Source organism: Martes martes, assembly GCF_963455335.1.
Source record: "Martes martes genome assembly, chromosome: X".
Lineage (NCBI taxonomy): Eukaryota > Metazoa > Chordata > Mammalia > Carnivora > Mustelidae > Martes > Martes martes.
The window spans coordinates 120,731,992-120,752,169 of NC_137897.1; the positions used below are offsets into that span (position 1 = coordinate 120,731,992).

A 20,178-nucleotide genomic window follows, 5' to 3' on the forward strand; every position below is an offset into this window, starting at 1 on the left:
CTCTGGCCTCAGTTTCCCCACTTATAAAATGGAGCCGCTGAGCTAACTGGTCCCCCAGAGTCCTGCTGGACCTGATCTTCAGAGGGAGGTGGGCCCTGTGGGGCACAGGCGCAGGCCGGGGGTCGGGGGTCGGGGTAGAGCCTGCTTGATGGTCACAGCCAGACCAAGCTGGGGACCCACCTAGGAGGGCTCAGGCCCTCAGGAGTGGGGGGAAAGGAGTCCCGGGGACAGACCTGGGAGGGCCGGGACAGGAAGGGCAGCACAGGAGGCCAGGAGCCTACTTCCCGGTGCCACAGGCAGGAGGCCAGGAGAGGCACGTGGGGGAGGGGAGGGAGAGGAAGTCCCCTCCTGGGCAGGTCACTCCCAGAGGCCGGGCTGGGGCGGGGCAGGAGATGGAGAGCAGATCTGAGCTCCTGGGCCACCTTCGCGTCGGCCACTGCCCAGCTGCCCGGAGCCCAGAGAGCCCAGCCAGGTAAGGGGCTTCGAGGGGTCCCAGGGACAAGCTGGCCTCTCCCGCCCAGCCCCTGCCCTCCCATGGCCGCCTCTCCCGGACTCCCTCAGGGTGTGGGGGGGAAGGGGTGTCTGTACGGCTGCCTCAGGTCCTGTGGGCTGCCGGGGTGGGTCCTAGGAGGTGGGTCCTGGGATGCGTTCGTCCCTCTGCAGGCCTGCTCCTTTCTGTCTCAGCTGGCTCGGTACGGGGAGGAGCACAGCGGGCCCGGGGGTCTGTGGCTGACTCAGTGTGGCCAGACGTCACCAACCTGGATCTGACTAGGGCTGTACCCCCACGTCCCCACTGCTGGAACACGCGCACACACACGCACACAGGTACCGTGTCACCTGACCCTTCTCGGGGCCCCTGTCTAGACACAGGACGCAGCTGACCCCTCTGATGGGAGGCTGAGCTCAATACCATGTTTCCTCCAGGCGATCGAGACACCTGCCCTGGCCCCACCATGCCCACGGCGTCTACCACCTCTGGTAAGGTTCCTGCCCCTGGGCCCCCACCCATCCCCCCACCTACCCCTCCATCCGCATGAGCCAGGCAGGCTGAGTGGGGTTGGATGAAGCAGAGAACCCCTCTTTCTGGGATCCCCCCCTCTCCTCTCCAGGCTGCTGGTGTGGGCAGGGGAGGGCACGGCCCTACGTGCTCCCTGGGGGCTGGGGCTGCCCTTCCCTCCTTACCACATGAGGCGGGAGTGGCATCTGCTGGGAGTCGGGAAGTGGGAGGCTGGAGGGAAGCAGAAGGCCCAGGCTGGTGGCCGCTCGAGCCCCTGGCTCTGCCTGGCCAGCTGGAATGTCCTTGGGCCCAGGGCCCCCCGTGCAGTACACCCCCTAACTCGGCCCTCTTCCTCCACCCCTTGCCCAGCTGTGCCCTGGACCCTCTCTGCCCCTGTTCCACCTGGCAACGGCAGCGAGGGGCTGCTGGACACGCGGAACCTGCTGCTCGCCCAGGCGGAGCTTGCCCTGCTCTCCACGGTCTTCGTGGCTGTGGCCCTGAGCAACGGCTTGGTGCTGGGGGTCCTAGCACGCCGGGGCCGGCGGGGTCGCTGGGCACCCATGCATGTCTTCATCGGCCACTTGTGCCTGGCCGACCTGGCCGTGGCTCTGTTCCAAGTACTGCCCCAGCTGGTATGGGATGCCACGGACCGCTTCCGTGGGCCCGACGCCCTGTGCCGGGCCGTCAAGTACCTGCAGATGGTGGGCATGTACGCCTCGTCCTACATGATCCTGGCCATGACACTGGACCGCCACCGTGCCATCTGCCGCCCCATGTTGGCCTACCGCCACGGAGGTGGGACTCACTGGAACCGGCCGGTGCTGGTGGCCTGGGCCTTCTCGCTCATTCTCAGCCTGCCCCAGCTTTTCATCTTTGCCCAGCGTGACGTGGGTAACGGCAGCGGGGTCCATGACTGCTGGGCCCACTTTGTGGAGCCCTGGGGCCTCCGAGCCTATGTCACCTGGATCGCTCTGATGGTGTTCGTGGCCCCGGCCCTGGGCATCGCTGCCTGCCAGGTGCTCATCTTCCGGGAGATCCATGCGAGCCTGCTGCTGGGGCCAGCAGAGAGGGCCGGGGGTTGCCGGGGAGGGCACCGGACAGGCAGTCCCAGCGAGGGGGCCCGGGTGTCAGCAGCCATGGCCAAGACCGTGCGGATGACACTGGTGATTGTGATCGTGTACGTGCTGTGCTGGGCGCCTTTCTTCCTCGTGCAGCTGTGGGCGGCGTGGGACCCGCAGGCGCCCGTGGAAGGTGGGTGCGGCCACGGCTAGGACTGTGGGGGACGGCTCAGGCCTGGCCGCAGAGGCACCCGCGCCCCCACGGACGCTGTGGGCCTTGGGCTCGGGAGCACCCGCGGGGCTCACGCAGATCGCTCCTCCCCCGCGAGCAGGCGGGGTCGCCGCACCCCCGCCCGGGCACCCTCAGTCCCAGCCCGGACTCTCCCGCCCCCCACAGAGGCCCCCTTCGTGCTGCTGATGTTGCTGGCCAGCCTGAACAGCTGCACCAACCCCTGGATCTACGCCTTCTTCAGCAGCAGCGTCTCCTCGGAGCTGCGGAGCCTGCTCTGCGGGGCCCGGAGTCGGGCCCCACCCAGCCCGGGGCCCCAGGAGGAGTCCTGTGCCACCGCCAGCTCCTTCCTGGCCAGGGACACTTCCTCCTGAGAAGTCAGGGGGCGCCTTCCTTCTAGAGGCTCGGTGAAACCCCGCTGCCCACCTAGGGCTGGCCCTGGGAAGGCCTGGCGTGGGGCGGGCTCGGGCCACAGCAGGGGGGGGGGTTCCTCCCCACCAGGGGACCGCCCCTGAGATGGAGGTCCGGGCGCCCCCCACAAGGAAAGGGGGCGGGGCCGGAGGACCTTCCTCTCCCCGCCACCGCTCCCCTCTTCCCGGCCTCTCTAGCTCCCCTCAGCCCTCCCCTCTCACTCGCTCCCTAATAAACGTTCCAGTTCTTTTCGCACCGGTGACTCTCCTTGGATCAGAGTAACATGGGCTGTGGGGCAGCGCGGAAAGACGTTCTCGGGCTCCCCCCGCCAGACACCAGACCTGGCGTGTGGGTCACCCCCGATGCCAGGCCCCGGCCAGGACGAGTCTGCGCTGAGTGCCCGCCGCCCGCCGCCCACCCCGGCGCCCAGACAGAGAACTGGCTCGCGTGGGGAGTCAGTGCACAGGCCTTTATGAATGGCAGCCGCCGCCTGCCAGCCCCCACCGGCACTGCACTCCGGGCGAGGCAGACGCAGGCCCTGGCGCCCACCAAGCAGCTCGTGGACAAGCCCTCACCGAAAAGCCACGGAGGGGCCCGCCCCCAGCCTCCTCCCTCCTCGGCCTCCCCAGGGGCCCGAGCCGGGCCTGGAGCAGGCGGGGCCACCTCTGGGCAGCTGGACCCTCCTCTGCGAAGGGCCGGAGGGCCCAGGGCGGGAGCCCCAGCACTGGCTGCACGGAGCCGGGGAGAAGCTGGCAGCACCTCAGTGCTTAAGGGGCGACTCCGGGCTCTGGGGACGGGACGCCGAGGGGGACGCCAGGACCCCGGAACCCCGGGAGAGGACTTTGTTCTTGCCGAGGCGGCCGCAGGCCGGAGGCTTCAGGCTGCAGGGCCCGGGGCCAGGGGAGCAGGTGGCCGCCGGCCCAAGGCCTTGGCGGGCGGAGGTCTTTCCCAAGAGCTCCTTAAACACGGAGTCCATGGTCTGGGCCACGGCCTAAAGGGGAGAAGAGAGAGCGAGGACATCTGGTGAGGGCCTCCCCTAACGTAGCCAGCTCTTTCTCCCATCCCCGGTCAGGGGCTCGCCCCCCCGAGCCAGGAGCGGGGGGGGCCTTCCTCCCTCTGCCGCCCAAGCGTCCACTCAAACTCTTTCTCATTCCGAAACCAAAGCCCTTGGCCACCTTCCTGTCACCACACCCCTCCTCTCCGTTGGCCCCCAAGCTGCCGCCCCTCCCTCCCTGTCTGGTTTCCCTCCTGCCACTCTCGGTGTGATTGTCACAGCCTCCTCTGGGGACAGCAATATATCCCCCCCCCTTCTCATACCTACTCTCGCCATGGCTGGGATCACAGCCGCACCTCGGCCCCAGGGACCACCAGCATGCCGGAGCCTCTCCGGTGGGTGTCCCCCTGCAACCCCCCCCCGGCCCTGCCTGCCACCTGCCTCCCCTCCCCCTCGCCTCTCCCTCCCCCACCCACCACCAGACCCCTGCTTCCCTGGCATGAGAGTCCGTGTGGCCTAGGTCAGCCCCTGGTCCCCCGACCCCTAGGCCCAGCCGCTGGGCCACAGCTGGCGCGCCGCGTGCTCTCGGGCTCTTTCATCCAGTTCCCACTATCCCGAGGGCTTCCACTCGCCGGGAGCCCGAAAGCACATGTGCTAGGCCCGTGGGAGCAGCGAGCCGGGTCTCCCCCGGCTACCCCCCGGCCGGGGCCATGTCCAGCACCCATTCTCTCCCTAGCCAGCTACCCACTCCATCTGTCCGTCTCCTCAGCCTGTCCCTTTTGTCCTCCTTGGCCACCGAGTGCCTGCCTGGCACTCCCGCTTGCCACTTCCTGCATGAGCCCCCAGGTCCCCCTCCACTCTGCTTTGGGGATCATCCTTCCCTCTGGGCTCACACCCCTGCCGGCCTGTCCCTCCCCGGGCTGGGCCCCGCCAGCTGGTCTGAGGCCAGGAAGGGCAGACTTGAACCTCAGGAAGAAAGAGTTTGGTTCCTAAGGGGGAGGTAGAGACCCCCCCCCAAGAGAAGTACCCCCCCCATCCCCACTATCTGCCACACACCCACTCCTGGCTCTCACCTTGTCTACCTCCACATATCGCTCCGGGGAGGTAGGGACCAAACAGTGGCGTCTGTGCCCAGAGGGACCCCCGGGGGTGCCCAGTGGGGCCTCGGGTGGGGTGCATGGCTCTGGCCTGCAGGGTACAGACAGGGCGTGGCCAAGGGAGGAGGGACAGTGAGGCTGGCCCAGCGGGTCCATTCTGTCCTTTGGTGTCCCTCACGGACAACTGTCCCCCAGCCGAGACCCTCTCCACGTGGCCTAAGCCAGACCCCAGCCCCTTCTGACTCGGCCCCACACCTTTGCCTGGCACGGGCCTGGCTCCCTAGCAGCAGTGCTCAGGCCGAGGTGGGTGAGTGGGGCCACCGAAACGACTCTTCCCGAGGGACCATCCTTCCCTCACTCACCGATGGATGGACTCCATGGCCAGGAGGACCTCTGGACTGCTCACCGGCTCCCCTGCGGCCTGCGGCCCCTGGGCCGCCGTGTGCTTCTCTGCACTAGGGTCAGAGAGACGGCCCGCAGAAAGTGCTCATTCCCGGGGCAGGCTCTGGGGGCCAGCGGGCTCTCAGGGCTGGCCCGAAGTGGTCTAGGCTGCCCTAGGCCTAGGGAAGCTGGGACTCACTCACCTCCCGGGCAGCGTGATGTACTTGTGCGGGATGAGTCCCCGGGCGCCCGCACACTCGCCCCGCCACCAGTCGCCCGAGGCCCGCTCGTGCAGCCGCAGCACGTCTCCACGCTGAAAGCTTAGCTCCTGGGCTGTGCGGCCCGTGTAGGCAAAGCAGGCCACGGCCTCCACGACCCCCTCCAGGTCTGCGGAGAAAAGGGGGGTGGAGCTGGGAGGCGGAGGGCACACCCAGGGGGGTCAGGGATCCGCACCTCCTCCTCCCCCCTCCTCACCATCCTCCTGGGCCGCGGTCCCGGCTTCCAGCTCCGGCTCGTTCTCCCCAGCCAGGCCCTCCAGCTGGGCATCCCTGAGGTCAGAGCGAGGCATCTGCGTGGATGAGGGGGATCCCCTCTGCCGCACCGTCCCCCCAGGCCCTGCACACAGAGAGCATACCCCAGACAGCTGGAGGAGGGCGGTGCCATGCACTTCTCATAGATCGGGCCCGGCAGCGTGGCCAGGGGCGGGAAAACCCGCGACGGCTGCACGATGAGGGTCTGCACCAGCTGGTTCACGCGGCCCTGCAAGGCTACTGGGTCCTGCCCGGCGGGCACCGGCAGCAGCGTCGGCCCGAAGCACACGGCCAGGTTGTAGGGGTCCATCATGTTCTCGTCGCTGTACTGCGCCAGGCTGGGGGCACACGCGGGTCACAGGCAGCGAGCGCCCCGCCGGCTGTGCCCCGCGCCCCCCACAGCCCTCCTTGTCCCCCAGAGCACACTCACTGGTTGAGGAAGGTGAAGAGGTAGCGCAGGACGACCAGCACCGGCGCGGGCAGCTGGGTCAGGAGGCGGCCCGCGTGGTCCACCCGCTCAGCCACAGCCTCCAGCTCTGCAGCCCAGGCCGCGCCCGGGGGAGAGAAGCGCGGGAGTGAGGCCCTGGCCACAGGGCAGTGGCCCCCGCCCCCGCCAGGACGCCTCACGCCTGAGCCTCACCTGCCGAGGCCAGCAGCTCTCCGAATAGGTCCGGAGGGAAGAGTGGGGGGTCCAGGCTCCGGAAGTAGAGCTTCAGGACCCCTGCCACCGCGTCCAGGTCGTGGGGTGTGCAGCCTTCCACCAGTGGGTCCTCCCCTAGGGGTGACGCAGGGCGCAGGAGGCCGATGGCACCAGCTCCGGCTGTCGCCCCTCCGCCCGCCCCTACCCCGTCCGGCCGGTCCCCTACCTCTCTCGAAAGCGTCACGGATCTCTGAGACCCGGGGCTGGGCACCTGACACCCGGAAGATGCCCTCGTGCTGCAGCCCTGGGGGAGGAGGAGAGCCGGTGGGTGCCGGCCGGGTCCCCTCCCCAGCGCCTGGGGGGTTGGGTGCTGGGCGGGCAGCAGGGAGGCCCGGGTCTTGCTTACCATTCAGGTTGATGAAGCGGACACAGCTCTCCACCACCAGCGGCACGGGCTGGCCTGAGCTCTGGGGACAGAGAGGGGGCTCACACTACGGTCCCTCCTTGTCACTGGCTCCCTTGTATCTTCTCTAAACAAGCCACGATGGTTATTGGCAATGCGGCCTGCCACGTGGTTTGTGAGACTCGCCCCAACCAACCTCGAGTCCACTGACACTGCCAAACTCTTAAATGAACCACCCGCAGCGCGTGGGCACATCGCAAAAACGCTCCCGCTGTTTCTTCTTTTCAGACCCTTCTCGCTTCCCTCGCTCCGCCGCCTAGGACTCCCAGGGGCGCGCCAGCCAGAGCTTTATGGGATTCCTCCTCACGCGCTCCTGCCTGAGGCTTTCTGTCGAGGCCTGGGTTGTTTTTTTTTATTTGATTTTAAATGTTTTATTTACTTATTTGTGAAAGAGAGAGATGGGCAGAGAGCGAGAGAGCGCGCGCACACAAGCGGGAGGCTGGGAGAGGGAGAAGCAGACTCCCTGCCGAGCAGGGAGCCCGACGTGGGCCCCGATCCCAGGACCCCAAGACCGTGACCCGAACCAAAGGCAGCGCTTCACCCACTGAGCCCCACGGGTGCCCCTCGGTAGACGCCTGGTGCTAAGTGAAGGATGTTCCCTGCAGTCGGGGCAGGCCTGACAGAGGCCCGTGCAGGAGGGGTTGGTCGACCAGTTGTCGACAATGGAGGCCACTGGGGTCATGGGCAGCTGGGCTGGAGGGAAGCCAAAAGGCAGGGCGGGGCCTGCACTTGGCTGGAGCGTGAGCCGGAGCCAGTACCTGGATAAACTTCTCCATGTCCCCCCCGAAGAGCTTCTGGTTATACTGGGAGCTGGGGCGGGGGCGGCGGCTCTTCTGCTGTTTTCTCTGTGTGTACTGGGCCCTGTAGCGGACGGCAGCTGGCTCTGAGGGGAGGGGTACGGAGAAGAGGACGCCCCCCACCCCTGCCGGAGCCCAGCCAAGCAGGGCCCTGGAGCCCACGAGTCGGTCTAGAACCCACTGGGCCACAGAACGATGAGCAGCAGAGCTGGGCCCCAAGGAGAGGGTACATGGGGCCATGGCGGCTTGGTCCCTGTAGAAGCCACCCCTGAGAACACACGGGCCCGCACGCAGCGGGAACTCACCAAGACACGTCCTGCTCATCCTTGTCACCTGGGGGTAGAAAACAGTGGTGCGCTTTGCAGGTCCGAAAGAAAGGCTGGCAGAGAGGAACGTGGGCTGGGTGGGGGCCCCAGGCAGGAGAGCTGAGGGCAGGAGCCACTGCGGGCCCAGGGGGTGGGGAGGGAGCAGCCCAGGACCAGAAGGGGGGCCCACCTCGCTGAATGGCCTCCTGCAGCTTCTCATGCTTGGCCTGCAGCTTGGCGAGGACGCTTCGCCCGCTCAGGTACTCCTGCAGTTTCTGGGGAGCCCGAAGAAGAGTCCGAAATTGGAATCCCAGCTCTGGGCCCTCCCTGCGGCCCGCCCCTGCCCCCCCCACCGCTGTCCCCTCCCCACCGTGATGTAGAAGGTCTCGGTCTCCTGCTGCTGGCCCCGCCTGCGGCCGGCCTGCCGCACCCCCGCATCTGAGCTGGTGGACTTGAGGGACTCGGTGGAGGGGCTGGCTTGGAGGGAGTCGAGCGCGTCCCCGTCTTCCGCCGCCGCCGCCTCCAGCAGGACCTGCAGCGTGGCCTTCAGGGTCTTGCTCACCTGGGGCACAAGCGAGGGACAGAAGGAAGGGGCAGGGGAGGCCATGGCCACTTGGCTCCGTGTCTCCAGGTCCCGGTCCCCACCCCGAGCCGAGGCATTCCTACCTCCTCCGTCTCGATGGTCTGTCGGTCCAGGCGGCTCTGGATATTCTGGGCTCTGGGCAGAATCTCGTCCCGCAGCTCCATCTCCAGCCGGATCTCAGCCACCTGTGCGGGGCGGTGTGCGGGGCACTGAGGGCTGAGCCTGGGGCCATGAAGCTCAGGCGTGGCGCTGGGCTGGGCAGTGGGCACCGAGGCCTCTGGGCCTGAGGACAGCATGCGCGTTTCCGCTGCCGCAGCAGCTGCCGTCCAGGAGCCCTGGTCCTTGACACGTAACATACCCGGTTCTCCCCGAGAGGAACGGGCTCATCCACGCCCGCGCACACCAGCGTACAGACACTCACAGCAGTGCTACTCCTAACGGCCCCAAGACAGAAGCGAGCCCAATGCCTATCAGATGAGGGGGTGTGGGGAATGGGGGAGGGGTGGGGAGTGACTGCTTCTGGGGTCCAGGGTTTCTTTTGGGGGGTGAACGTGTTTGGCAATGAGAGAGTGGTGATGGTTGCGTAACTCGGCGAAGATTCTAAAACCTGTGGAATTGTATGCTTTAAATGGGCAGATTATATGGTACACCTCAATAAAGGAGCTGATCATTTTTTAAAAATGTGGTCAGGAGGGCTGGGGTGTGAGACAGAAGACGGAGAGCCTAGCTAGAAAAATGCCTCATTCTGATCAGGCAGAAATAGGTTCCCTGTAGCAAAATGTGAGCCTTCGAGCCGCTTGCCCTGTGGGCAGAGTGGGGGGTGGGGGGAGACCGGCTTTAGGAAGTGAGGAAGAGGAATGCCTCTCCTTCGAACGTTAACCACTTTGAGAACTCTGACACTGACATCAAGTTCAAATGGAGAGCTAAGACTTTGCTGAACGGCCCTGCTCTCTGTCCTCTGCAAGCCCCACCGGAAAGGGGTGCAGGAAGGCCTAGGTCATGGGGATGCCGGGGGGTGGGGTGCAGCGAGGCCGGCAGTGGAGATGCCATAGAAGTGAAAGATTTGCACACTTGCGTGCACAGCAGCCCAAAGCAGGAAGCAACCCAAGTGTCCACCAACGGATGAATGGAGAAGCAAATGCACTCTGTCCATACAAGGCCATGATTTTCCGCCTTAGAATGGAAGAGCCTGTCACAGGCTGCGACATCCAGGAGCCTGGAGGACACTAGGCCGAGCACCACTAGCAAATGACAAGAGACAAATACAGTATGAGTCCACTCGCGACAGTGAGCTAGATTCAGAGAGAAAGAAAGTAGGACGGGGGGTGCTGGGGGGCTGTGGGGAGGGGGAGCAAGTGTCTCCCGCGGACAGAGTTTTAGTTTGGGAAGATGTGACATGTGCTTAACGTCACTGAACATCACACTTAAAAATGGTTAAATTGGGGCATCCGGCTGGCTCAGTCAGTAGAGCGTGCAACTCTTGGTCTCAGGGTCTGAGTTCAAGCCCCACACTGGCTACAAAATTTTTAAGAAGTCCTTATATGAAATGGTAAATCTCATGTGTGTTTGACCAGAATTGTAAAAAAAAGAAAGAAAGAAAAGTCTCTCCAAGTTCTAGGAGACATTAACATTAGAAGACTCTCCCCCCAGACCCATACGGTTAGCAGAAAACTAGAGATTCGGCCTCTGGAAAGGATAAATCAGAGGGATTCTGGACTTAGGGACACTAGTCACAGCTAAAGAAGGGGACAAAACTTCCTACCGATGAGAAAGAAGCAAGCAGCCACTGCCATCTGGAGCCGCCCAGATGGGACATGCTGTTATCCTACCGAACATAAGGAGTGTCACAGAGCATCAGCATCAGACAAGGTCACTCTGTGACCAGGAGGGCTGACAACAAAAACAAGAACACCTTATAATCACATCCGAGTGGAGACAAAAACAAGAATTTTGTCCAAGTCACAGAAATATGCAAACCTCCCTCTGTTCAGGCTAATAAGAATGTCTGCTGCTTTAGCCTCCCTGCACCCCCCACCCCCCACCTCCTGCCTTCTAGATAAGATTCCCGAAGACATCCAATCAGAGTTGCCCTGGCTTCCCGACAGTATCTAGGCCAGAGCCAGAGCCAAGTCCCTCCCCCAAATCCCACTAGTCCTTCCTAGCACCCTCTTACCAGGACGCCCCAAGCTCCCCACCATGGGTGTCTCCCTCAAAGCAATGGTCTGAGTCCCTGACGGAAAAGCTCCCCCACCCCGTTGATGAGCTCTGCTCATGCACATCCGCTATCTCATCTAATCTACCTGTCAGCCTCCTCTTAAATATGACCTCATGAGGGACGCCTGGGTGGCTTAGTCGTTAAGCATCTGCCTTCGGCTCAGGTCGTGATCTCAGGGTCCTGGGATTGAGGCCCACATCGGGCTCCCTGCTTGGCAGGAAGCCTGCTTTTCCCTCTCCCACTCCCCCTGCTTGTGTTCCTTCTCTTTCTGTGTCTCTCTCTGTCAAATAAATAAATAAAATCTTATAAAAAAAATATGACCTCATGACCAAGAATCGCCAGCCATTTGAGGGAGAAAGACGAAAGTGAGCTCTTTTCTTTTTTTTTTTTTTTTTTTTTTTAAAGATTTTATTTATTTATTTGACAGACAGAGATCACAAGTAGGCAGAGAGGCAGGCAGAGAGAGTGGAAGGGAAGCAGGCTCCCCGCTGAGCAGAGAGCCCGACACGGGGCTCAATCCCAGGACCCTGAGATCATGACCCGAGCCGAAGGCAGAGGCTTTAACCCACTGAGCCACCCAGGTGCCCCGCTCTTTTCTTTTTTTAACTGTAAGAAAACAGAGAAAATGCAGAGAGCCGAGAAAAACATCAAGAAAACAAAAAATGAACATTTCAGAATGATTTCAGGAAATATGATGTCCACAAAACAAGGAGAAGGGGTTATTTTAAATAGGAATTTGGAAAACAGAATAGAACGCTTCAAAACAAAAACTACGAAAGTAAATTTTAAAAAATTTCAATGAGGGATTGAAAGAGATAGTTGAAGAAATCTCTAAGACAGCAGAACTAAAAGAATAGAGGTGGGAAAAGAGGAAAGAGAACGGTTACGAAAATTAGAGAATCAACCCACAAGGTCCAACATCCAATTACAGGAATTCCTGAAAGTGAGAGAAAAGAAAATCAGGGGTGGAGGAAGCGATCAAAGGAACAATATAAGCCCCAAATGTAAGGCCACAGTACTCTAAACCCACAGTGCCCACTGGTGGTCCAGTCCCGTGAAGGAAAAAGGATCCTTAAGGATCAGACTGCGTCGCCTTTCACAGTTGAAGAGAAACTGATCGTCAACGCCAGATTCTATATCCAGCTAAATTAGCAACCAATTTCAAGGCTAGAATACGGGCATTTTCAGACAAGCGAAGTCCCAGACTGCCTGGGAGAGGAGGGGGAGGAGGGAGAGGACCCGGTGGCAGGGTGGCCTGTGAGGCCCGTCGGCTGTGGAAGGAAGTTCAATGCGAACACCGCGAGGCAAGCACCAGAAACTGCAGCTACGAGATGAGTGGGAAGTGGCTGTTCCTGGGGAGTGGAACCAGGAACAGAAAGGGTGAGTCACAGAACTGCCATGGGCCATTGTAAGCCTCGAGCACCATTTGACTTTTTCAACTACGACTTGGATCAGAATACCGATTAAAAAGCCAAAAGCTCGCGTGCCCGGGTGGCTCCATGGGTTAAGCCTCTGTCTTCGGCTCAGGTCACGATCTCAGGGTCCTGGGATCGAGCCCCATATCTCTGCTCAGCGGGGAGCCTGCTTCCCCCCTCTCTCTCTGCCTGCCTCTCTGCCTGCTTGTCATCTCTCTAAAAGCCCCGCGGAACCCCTGTCATCCACAATGCCCGTCTGGACAAACCGGGGAAAAACGCAGCTCAGGGACAAGTGAAGAGACGCTACATTCCACTGCTTGTGTGGTTTATCCGCCTTCAGCTTGGCATTATGAAGTGTCTAAAACATGCAGAGCATTTGGGCAAAGACTACACGGACAGCTGGATGCCCACGGACTACCTGGTATCCAGCCGGAGATATTTTTGCTGTGTGTGCCGTGGCGGGGAGGCGCGCGTTCGTTGGCTGAGGCTTCAAACGCACGCGGCAAAACTTCCAGAGAGCCCGTTTGCCTCGCGGCCATTGAATGACGGGCCAAAAAATCAGCCGCGTCTGGCAGCTCTGACTCCTTAGCAAAGTGGGGTTCGTTTGCCTCAAGCACTTTACAGTGAAGACCAGAGAACGCAAAGCCCTTCGCGTCCCTGCCTGGGGGACGGTGACCCTCACCTCATCTCCCTCGTGGGGGTGGTAGTCAAAACGCTGTGGCGGACAGAAGGCGACCGCATGCACCTCCAGCACCTTGGTCTTGTCCCCTGAAGGGTCTAGGGCCTCCACGGCCTCTTCCAGGCTGCCCAAGCCCTGCATGTGGGAGACTTGGGCGCGGCTCTCGGCTGCCACGTAACTCCGGAGCAGCTGCGCCAGGGCTACGTGGAAGCCTGTGTCGCAGCACTGGGGAGGAGGCAAGCACGCGGCTCGGGCGGGTCCCCCGGGCTTGGGCCCCCGCCCCCCCAGCCCCCCACCGCAGTACTCACATCCATGAGGTCCAGGACATCATGTAAGTAGTAGTTGCGGACAGCGGCGTTGACACTGGCCAGGCTGAGCAGGTACTCGTTGCGCGCCTTGGTGCACTTGAGTTTGTGCTCCAAGAACTTGGCCTGACGCTGCTCAAGACCGCGCAAGTACAGCAGGGTCACCGACTCGGCCAGCCGGCCGACCCCTGCCTCAGGCCTTCCGCGGAATCTCCACCTCCACCCCCCGCCATGCGGACATCTGCACCGGGATGTCCCCCAGGCCGCCCAAGATACGTGGCCCAGAAATCCCAATGTCCTCCCTTGCCCCTCTCTGCCCCACCCTGCCACGCAGAAACCCTCCCATCGCGGGCCAGTGACCCCTGTTCTGCCTCAGCTCCTCTGGGCTTGGCACCTCCCTGGCCTCTCGGGGACCACCCCGAACTCTCCGTGCACACTCCCCAGTCACCCATCCTATGTGTCTTCTCGCCTCTCTGAGACCTGGCAGCACTAGGTGAGGCAGGGGTGGGCGGGGCAAAGGCTTCTCGCCTTGGCAGCACCAAACCTCTCTTCACTCCAGCTGGGTGGGGCAGAGGCGGGAGCACGGGGAAGACGGTTCTCTTGCCCCCCACAACCCCCACCGCATCTACCAGTCCCACTACAGGGAGCCCTTGAAAGCCAGCAGAGCGGCCTAGGCCCGGCCTTACCAGACGGCGGTGACTCTCCTCTCCCCGGCCCTGCTTTCTCCCTCCGTGCACCACCTCCCAGCAGGCCCCAGCGAGGGCCAGGGATTCCAAGGACAAAGCCTTGAACCAGAGCCTTCGAAGACAGACAGGAGCCCTCCAGGCCCACCTTTTCCACCAGCCGCCCTCCCTTCTTGAGGGAGCTCTTGCGGAGGGGCCCTGCGTCAGTGGCCGCGGCGGGGGCGCCGGTGGCGCTCCGGCCTGCCCGCTTCTCCTCCTGCCGCTCAGCTTCCCGGAGCTTCGCCTCGGCGTTCATGCTCTCCGTGTGGTACAGCTGGTACGTCTTCTTGGCCTGCGGGGAGGACCGGGGCCGGGCTGCCCTGCTGAAGGCCACGGCCACAGCCAGCCCTCTCCCTCCTCCTCCCAGCCCGTGGGGAATTCAGATCTGATAGCTACCCGATCCCACGGAGGCACTTAGCCCCACCGCCCTGTGCCCAGGAACGGGGACAAGGGGCTGTGCTTGCAGTCCCCCAAAGCCGGGACCCTGCTGGGCCCGGGACCCTCTTCCTTGAGCGGCGCCTGGAGGCCCCCTCCCCGGGCCTCCCTCCAGCCCGGGCTCACCGTCTGCAGCTCCGACACCACCTCCAGCAGCTCCTCCTGCAGCTGCTGCTCCAGATCCTTGCTCTGAGGGTGGAGGGGCCGAGCGTGAGGGTCCTCGGAGCTCCGCCGGACACCGCCCCCTGCCGCCCCCCCGCCCCCCTCCCCCCCGCCGAGGCTGGGACCACCCGCACCTCCCGGGCCCAGGGCAAAGGCCTCACCTTTTTGACCAGGCGCCCCACATCCTCGGCGATGTGACTCAGGCGCTGGGCCAGGGGCCCGGCCAGCACCTCGCCCAGGGTGGCGCTCTCCCGGCTCTGCTGCCGCGTCTGCTGCAGCAACACGGCCCAGCAGTGCACCGGAGACAAGAGCGACGGCTCCTTCCTGGGGCAGAGGGGGGCGCTCAGACCGGGCACGGGGCCTGGGGCTCGGCCGCGGCCCCTCCTGCCCCGCGAGGACCTACCGGAAGCTCTGGTGCTCCCGGCTGCTGCCCCCAAGGCGGCCGCCGCGGCCGGAGAAGCGCTCGGCCAGCTTGTCCAAGCCCCGGGAGTACTCCAGCTCCACCTCGGCGCGCCGCCGCAGGAACTCGGCCAGCTCCTGCAGCAGCTCCCGCCGCAGCTCGCCCTGCAGCTCCAGGCAGCGCAGCTGCTCGCCCAGCTGCCAGCGCATCTCTGCGGGGGGGGGGGGGGACCGCAGCTCAGGCCGGGGCGTGGGGGGGATGGGGACGACGCCCCACCACCCCGGGGTAGGGGGAGAAGGAGGCTGGGCCCCGGGGAAAGGGACCTCTGGGCCAAGGCTAAAGGGAAGCGGGTTAGGCTGCTCTGGGGAGAGAGGGAGCCTGGGCGCCCCGGGAGGGTGGGGGTCCTTCGGGATGGTGGGAACACAGAGTGGCCCAGCCCCCACCTCGCCCTGGCCCCAGCCAGGTGCCTTTCAGTTGGGCTTCCCATCGCTCCCTGGTGCTTGGAAAGCCCCTGAGCTGTTTGCCCAGCCACTTCCTGCCTTCCGGGTGCCCAGGACCCCAGGCCGAGTAGCCTCTGCTGAAACACCCAGACACACGGGTCTGCGGGTCTGCGTAGGGGCAAGGCTGCCGTGGCATTCTGCCGAAGCTGCGGTGAACTTGTGGCCTTAGTGGCCAGGAACCCTGCCCTTGGCCCCCCAGGGGGAAAGGGCGGCCCTACGGGGAGGGCCAAGGGCCAGAGCAAGCTGGCTGGAGCTGACAAGTGAAGGGGCTGGGAGAGCTGGCCTGTTTTCTGCCCCCTGGTTTCCACTCGCCATCACCCACCCACAGGGCACCCCCACCCACACCTCCCCGCAGAGAGCCACACCCCGGGCCCTCGCGCTGCTGGCTTTTGACACCTTATCGCTGGCTTTATTTGGCAACACTGCTTTCCCCATGAAAGCGAAGAACCGCCTGGATGACAAGCTTAAGTAACCTGCTACAAACGTTTTTGCACCCCCCCACCGGCAGGGTGCCCAAGTGGGCACCAGGGAGCCCTGCCAATAACACTGGGCTTCTGGCCGACAGGTGGCCCGCTTACTCATCTCCACCGACACACCCAGGGAGGGACAGCAGTGGATGTCTCCTGTCTGTAGACTGTGCTGGGCATGTTCGAGATAAGGACATATAGAGGCAAAGAGGGTTGACCAAGTGCTTCCCCTCATGATGATGGGATGGGAATGGCGGTACAGATGGCAAGGGGACAGGGTTATCTGGGTGGCTCAGTCAGGTAAGCGTCGGACTTCAACAGCTCGGGTCCTGATCTCAGGGAATCTGTGCTCAGCGGGAAGCCTGCTTGTCCCTGTCCCTCTGCTCCTCGCCCCACTCATGCTCTCTCTAGCTCCCAAATAAAAAAACAATATTTAAAAAAAAAAAAACAAGCGGATCACAAGTGGGCAGGTATAGACTAGAATGTCCAGGAGCAAGGGGCTGGGGAGGCAAACAGCAAGGTGATGTCAGAGCTGGAGGTGGGGCGGGAGGAGTTCTCTTCGGAGCCGGTGGTCTGGAGGTGAAGGAAGCGACAGGGGCTGTGCCACCATTTGGGAAGAGTGTTTAGGCCAAGAAAACGGTGAAGGCTGTTGGAGCCAGCGTGGCGGCAGGGGAAAAAGCGGAGACGTGTGAGAGGCCCGTGGTGAGGCAAGGCCGTCGGGCTGGCCCCAAGGGAGAGAGAAGCCACGGCACCCAAACCATGTGGGGAGGTCAGGCAGAGGTCAGGCGACAGACAGAAAGTGCCTGGCCCAGAACCAGTCCAGACAGAAGATAGTGAGGGCTCAGACCCGGGAGCGGGCCTGGGAGGCGGTGAGGAGGGCCAGGACCCAGGGTCCACTGGAAGAACCCCACTGTGAACAGCTCAGTGATGGGACCAATGGCACTTCTGTCCTGCCGGTGACTTCCGGGGGGCTGTGGGCACGGGGCAGCCCCCAGGGGCGGTGCGTGCCCAGCGTCCTCATCACCTCCTCCAATCTCCCTCTGGAGAATGTCCCCTTCCTGTTCTCGGCCCCTGGATCCCTCTCCCAGATGCGGCTGCAAGCAAGGTCCTCCAGCCCCTGGCCCCAGCCCCCCACCCCCAGCACGGGGCCGTGGTCGCGCTGTCGCTGGAATTACTAAACAGGAGCGCTCTCCTTCCAGCGCGGGGTCAAGCTGGGCAAAAAGAAACCAGAGGTGGGGGGTGCTTCCTGACACTGAGACCAGCGGGGAGTAGGGCAGAGCTGGGTGAGACAGAGTCTCCTTGTACATCTGAGGCCGGGCTCGGCGGCCGGCTCTCGGCTCCACGGGCCAGGTGGACGGGCTGCACGCCGCTTGCAATCTGGATGTTCTTCGGCCAATCAGGGTAACATTTGGGGCCAAAAGCACATCTCATTTCATCCTAAGAAACACGTGAGATGTCCCAGCTCACCTCACCCTCCTCTGCTGTTTGCCCTGCCCTCGCAGAGCCAGCTTTCCCCGGAGACCAGCTGCAACTGAACACAGCTGAGTAGGACAGCCGTGCGTCGGCGGGAACCTGCACCGCACCATGGCTGGTGTCTAGAAGATCCGTGACTGGGGCTTGGCCCCCAGCCTCCAGGCTGTCACTTTCCGGCTCTCAGATCTCAGCGCGAACATGCTCATTGCCAAGCCTTCCCTGACCTCCCCGCTAACCAGGTCTGGCCCTCCTCCCGCCCCCTTTCTGGACCGCTGTGCCTTCCCTCTACAGTGGTTGCCGTCCTATTCGAACGTGATTGTGGTAGGGGTTGTTTGCCGTGTGTCTCCCCCGCAGGACCTGTGGGCCCCCCAAGGGCAGTGGCAGGTTCTCTTGCCCAGCACCATATTCCCGGGGCCTGGGACAGAAGACACGCATGTGAAACATCTGTCCGAAGGAAGGATGGGGTCCACACATGCTTGCATCGCCAAGCCGGGGCCTGGGCCCCAGCAACACTTCCTGCGAGCGAGGCCTACGGTCTCACTTCTGCTGACAAATAGAGCAAAAGAGAAGATGGCCACAGAAACCACGACTACGCTGACCTTTCAGAATTTAGGGTGTCAAGACCGCGATCTGGGGTTTTAGTATGGTGACAAGTTCTGGGGGGGGGGGGGGGAGGAAGTGGAAGGTAAAGGCACTGGAGACCCAGAGCAGGCAAGGGACAGGCTGTAGGGACAGCCCGGCCCACAGTCCCAATGTCTCAGTGCGAGTTAACTGGTCTGTATTTGCTGACTGTCCTTCAGCTTCCTGACATTCGGGGGAAGCAGGATGGGGGTCATTATCTCCACCTGAGAAACGAGGAAGGCAAGGCGGGTCTCACCCTGCACAAAGTCACTTCAAGCTGGCTCGGCCATCAGGCCACCTTTCCCAGACGGGGGGGTGCGGCGGGAAGGACTCAGGCATACTTTTTGGTGTAAATTGTTCACATTGGATAGTTATGGTAGAACCTGCATCTCAGGGCGCCGCTCAGTCGGTTAAGGGTCTGCCTTTGGCTCAGGTCATGATCCCCGGGTCCTGGGATCGAGCCCCGCATCCAGCTCCCTGCTTGGTGGGGAGCCTGCTTCTCCCTCTCCCACTCCCCCTGCTTGTGTTCTCTCTGTTGTCTGTCTGTCTCTCTCTCTCTCTCTCTCTCTCTCTGTCAAATAAATAAATAAATAAAATCTTAAAAAAAAATAAAAAGAATCTGCATCTCTGGGTGGAAAGGAACTTCAAGGATCATTTCCTTCTCCCTCCCAAGGGTTTTTATTGCCGTGTGACTGTGTGCAAGGCACTTCTCCCAGAGTTTCGGTTTCCTTCACCGGTAAAACGGGTCAATTAAGAGTGATATATGGGGGTCACACATCTGAAGACTCGGGGAAACATTATGGTCCCAGCTGCTGGCACTTGGACCACCCTGGGTAAGACAGGCAGAAGGGGTCCACTAAGAATCTGAAAGCTGATTTGCACGTGATTTGCACAAGTGTTTTTCAGAACCCAAGGAGGTCGACCCTCAGAAGGTATCCAAGCTGGCCCTGCCAAAGCTCTACGGCTGACACCCACCCACCGGGCCGGCATGACCCAGAGGCAGCGGCCCCCACGTCCAAAAGAGAGCACAGGAACTGCTTCCAGGCACTCACACTCCCCTACCTGGACCTCCTCGGCAAAACAAAGGTGCTCGATTTCACTCTGGCTAGAATGCCACTTTCTGGGGGCCCCTGGGGGCCCCCTTCCCTCACTCGGGCTCTTGGGGTAGATGCAGGGAGAACCAAGGAGGGCAGAGCAACCAAAGGAGGGGAGGGAGGACGCAAGGGGAAACGGTCCGCAGCTGATTCCGAAGGGGCTCAGCTGAGACCGAAGGGGCTCGGAGAAGCGGGCAAAGGGCTTGGGGTCGGGGTCGGGGTCGGGGTCGGGGTCGGGGGGTCGGGGGTCGGCGCGGGCTCCCTCCCTCAAGCCCCTCCGGAGGTCGCTGGGGGTGGGGTGGGGGAGGGGAGGAGCAGCGGGGCCCTGGGCCAGCAGCGGGCCTTTTCCGGCTCCCTCACGACCTCGGGGGCGGGGGGGGGGCGGGGGGGGGAGCTCGGCAGGCCCCCGGGCCGGGAGCGCCCAACGCCCTCTCACCTTTCACTTGCGCCTCGTACTCGGCCTGCAGCCCCCGCTCCCGGCGCAGCTTCCCGTGCGCGGCCATGGCTTCCGGGCGGCCGCGCCGTCGAGCCCCACTTCTCCCACGCGGCCGCGAGCGGGCCCGGCGCGGGGACCTGGGGCTCTGCAGCCCGCACCCCCGCCGGCCCCGCCCCGCCCCGCCCCCAGCGCGGCTCGGGGGGGAGGGGCGGGCCCCGGCCCGGCACTGGCCCGGGAGGGCTTTCAGGCGGGGTCCCCCGGCGGCCGGACCCTGCCGCCCCCTCCTGCTGGGCGCTCGGCACACACCCGGGCCGCCTGTGCCCCGCGCTCAGCGGCCAAGCCGCCAGGGCCTGTGTGAGAGCCTCGACGTGGCCCTCAAGCTGGCACCCTCCCGCTGCCCGCTGCCGTTGTCCCACCACCACACCCCCCCGCCCCCCCGCAGAAGGTCGTCGGGTCACCACTGCCAAACCCCACCCTTCACAGCATGGCCTTGAGTCCTGAAAGCCAGTAGGCAGTGATACTATGGCTGCTCCGGGCCCTGGACTCCCCTGGGTCGCCTGCTACCCCCTCGACCCCCAGGACATCAGATGGAACCCACACATCCCCAGTCACAGCCCTGAGAGATAAGCACACAAGGAGACTGGAGAGCCCGGTGGGAAGTTCCCGGGGAAGGGCGGGGTCGGGGGTGGCGAAGGAAAGTCAGCGCCATTGCTCCCTCAGGCCCCCTCCTTGCAGGGAGAGCAGGGTTTGGCTAAGGTTCCCCTTCTGC

The 20,178-nt window shown here is 63.3% G+C and overlaps 2 protein-coding genes across 4 annotated transcripts; one reads left to right on the forward strand and one right to left on the reverse strand.

Moving 5' to 3' along the window:
* Positions 1-325: 325 nt before the first annotated feature.
* AVPR2 (arginine vasopressin receptor 2) lies at positions 326-2,949 on the forward strand. 2 transcript variants are annotated; one of them, XM_080795412.1, is made up of 5 exons: positions 326-472; positions 685-825; positions 925-978; positions 1,367-2,248; positions 2,453-2,949. In XM_080795412.1, exons 3-5 carry the CDS (start codon positions 954-956, stop codon positions 2,656-2,658), a joined length of 1,113 nt encoding a protein of 370 aa, XP_080651538.1. In that variant the 5' UTR covers positions 326-472; positions 685-825; positions 925-953; the 3' UTR covers positions 2,659-2,949. The 2 variants fall into 2 exon arrangements, with proteins under 2 accessions (XP_080651538.1, XP_080651539.1); XM_080795413.1 differs by having other exon boundaries at positions 394-472; positions 664-825.
* A 194-nt stretch (positions 2,950-3,143) lies between these two features.
* ARHGAP4 (Rho GTPase activating protein 4) lies at positions 3,144-19,574 on the reverse strand. 2 transcript variants are annotated; one of them, XM_080794699.1, is made up of 22 exons: positions 19,410-19,574; positions 14,822-15,029; positions 14,580-14,742; positions 14,383-14,445; positions 13,931-14,113; positions 13,103-13,231; positions 12,798-13,019; positions 8,569-8,670; positions 8,273-8,464; positions 8,093-8,177; positions 7,903-7,930; positions 7,559-7,661; positions 6,744-6,804; positions 6,564-6,641; positions 6,338-6,472; positions 6,128-6,233; positions 5,802-6,035; positions 5,642-5,715; positions 5,371-5,554; positions 5,149-5,241; positions 4,763-4,877; positions 3,144-3,686 (listed from the first exon to the last, which is right to left on the reverse strand). In XM_080794699.1, exons 1-22 carry the CDS (start codon positions 19,474-19,476, stop codon positions 3,456-3,458), a joined length of 2,856 nt encoding a protein of 951 aa, XP_080650825.1. In that variant the 5' UTR covers positions 19,477-19,574; the 3' UTR covers positions 3,144-3,455. The 2 variants fall into 2 exon arrangements, with proteins under 2 accessions (XP_080650825.1, XP_080650826.1); XM_080794700.1 differs by lacking the exon at positions 4,763-4,877 and having other exon boundaries at positions 3,146-3,686.
* Positions 19,575-20,178: the final 604 nt, after the last annotated feature.